The 1,027-nt window shown below is 51.1% G+C and overlaps 1 protein-coding gene across 1 annotated transcript in view; it reads left to right on the top strand.

The window, feature by feature from the left end:
• The window catches only part of VOLCADRAFT_107150 (uncharacterized protein), a gene marked incomplete at both ends in the record, with an annotated part of 23,938 nt that overhangs the window by 13,771 nt on the left and 9,140 nt on the right, over nucleotides 1–1,027 (top strand). Inside the window, one exon of the mRNA XM_002956251.1 lies at nucleotides 466–512. Coding sequence (XP_002956297.1) covers nucleotides 466–512 — 47 coding nt within the window. The remainder of the gene's footprint in view (nucleotides 1–465; nucleotides 513–1,027) is intronic.

Here is a 1,027-nt window from a genome sequence, read left to right as displayed (position 1 = left end):
GGCAATTCAGTATTCTGATAGAGACTTTGTTCACTTGCAAAGCCGGTAGAAGGCATAGTAAAATATTCGGCGTCTTCGTACGACTAATACCGAAGCGCGCGAAAATGACTAGGGAGAATCTCCAACAAGTGCCTTTTACGACAGAGATTACGGATTTGCAGTTCGAAAATGACTAGCGAGGCTCTCCCTAGGGGTGCCTGTACGACACGGATGAAAATGACTAGCGAGTTTCTCCCTACGGGTGCTTGTACGACGATGAAAATGACTAGCGAACGTAAGAAAGGCGGGGGCATTGAAAATTTCCTAACCGCTGGCCAATGGAAACACCCTCACTGACGCCAAATGAGGGGCAGCATATGTGCGCTGCCGTCACAGAGGCTGGCCTAGACTCCGCTGATTTAGATGAAGAGGACTTGAAAATACTGTGGAGAGCTAAATTCCGCACCGCTGCACGCCTGCGTGCAGCTAGACGGGAAGATCTCATTGATGCGGGTCTGGCGCCTGGCGTGGTGGTCAGCATTCTGCAGGCCTTAGGTGAATTCTAAGAGCGGTTTCTGTGCCACCAACCTGTAAGATATTGCGCAAGGAACCGTTAGGAGTGTCATTGGACGCATAGGGCGTTAGGGCCTCGTCAAGCCCTGCGAGAATTGTGCCACAATTGTGCTGCGGTGCTTAGGCATTGTGGTTGAGAGTAGACAGGACGCTGGTGGCGAGTTCCAAACCTAGGTTTTGCAGGTTGCCTTTGCAAACTTGCGCGTGAAGCTAGCTTGGGTGTTAAGAATGCTGCATGAAGATTGTTACTACATGCAAGGCGCGTCGCCTCTACCTGCACCCGCCACATATCGGGAATCCAGGATGCATGTGCTCATCCTTACATACCGACCTGCATTGGTTTTTCGCCGTTATGTTCCAATGAGCATTGTTGTGTTTGCGAAGAGTCTGGTGGCTTTGGTAGCTGCATGCCCTTCCGATTTTTTGCATGCTGAACGGCCAAATCCACGGCTTCTACCGCAGTGGTTCTGGACGA

Source organism: Volvox carteri (assembly GCF_000143455.1).
Source record: "Volvox carteri f. nagariensis unplaced genomic scaffold VOLCAscaffold_59, whole genome shotgun sequence".
In the NCBI taxonomy this organism is placed as follows: Eukaryota; Viridiplantae; Chlorophyta; class Chlorophyceae; order Chlamydomonadales; family Volvocaceae; genus Volvox; species Volvox carteri.
Note: the sequence above shows the minus strand (reverse complement) of the source record. Positions and strands in the feature narration are given on the sequence as shown.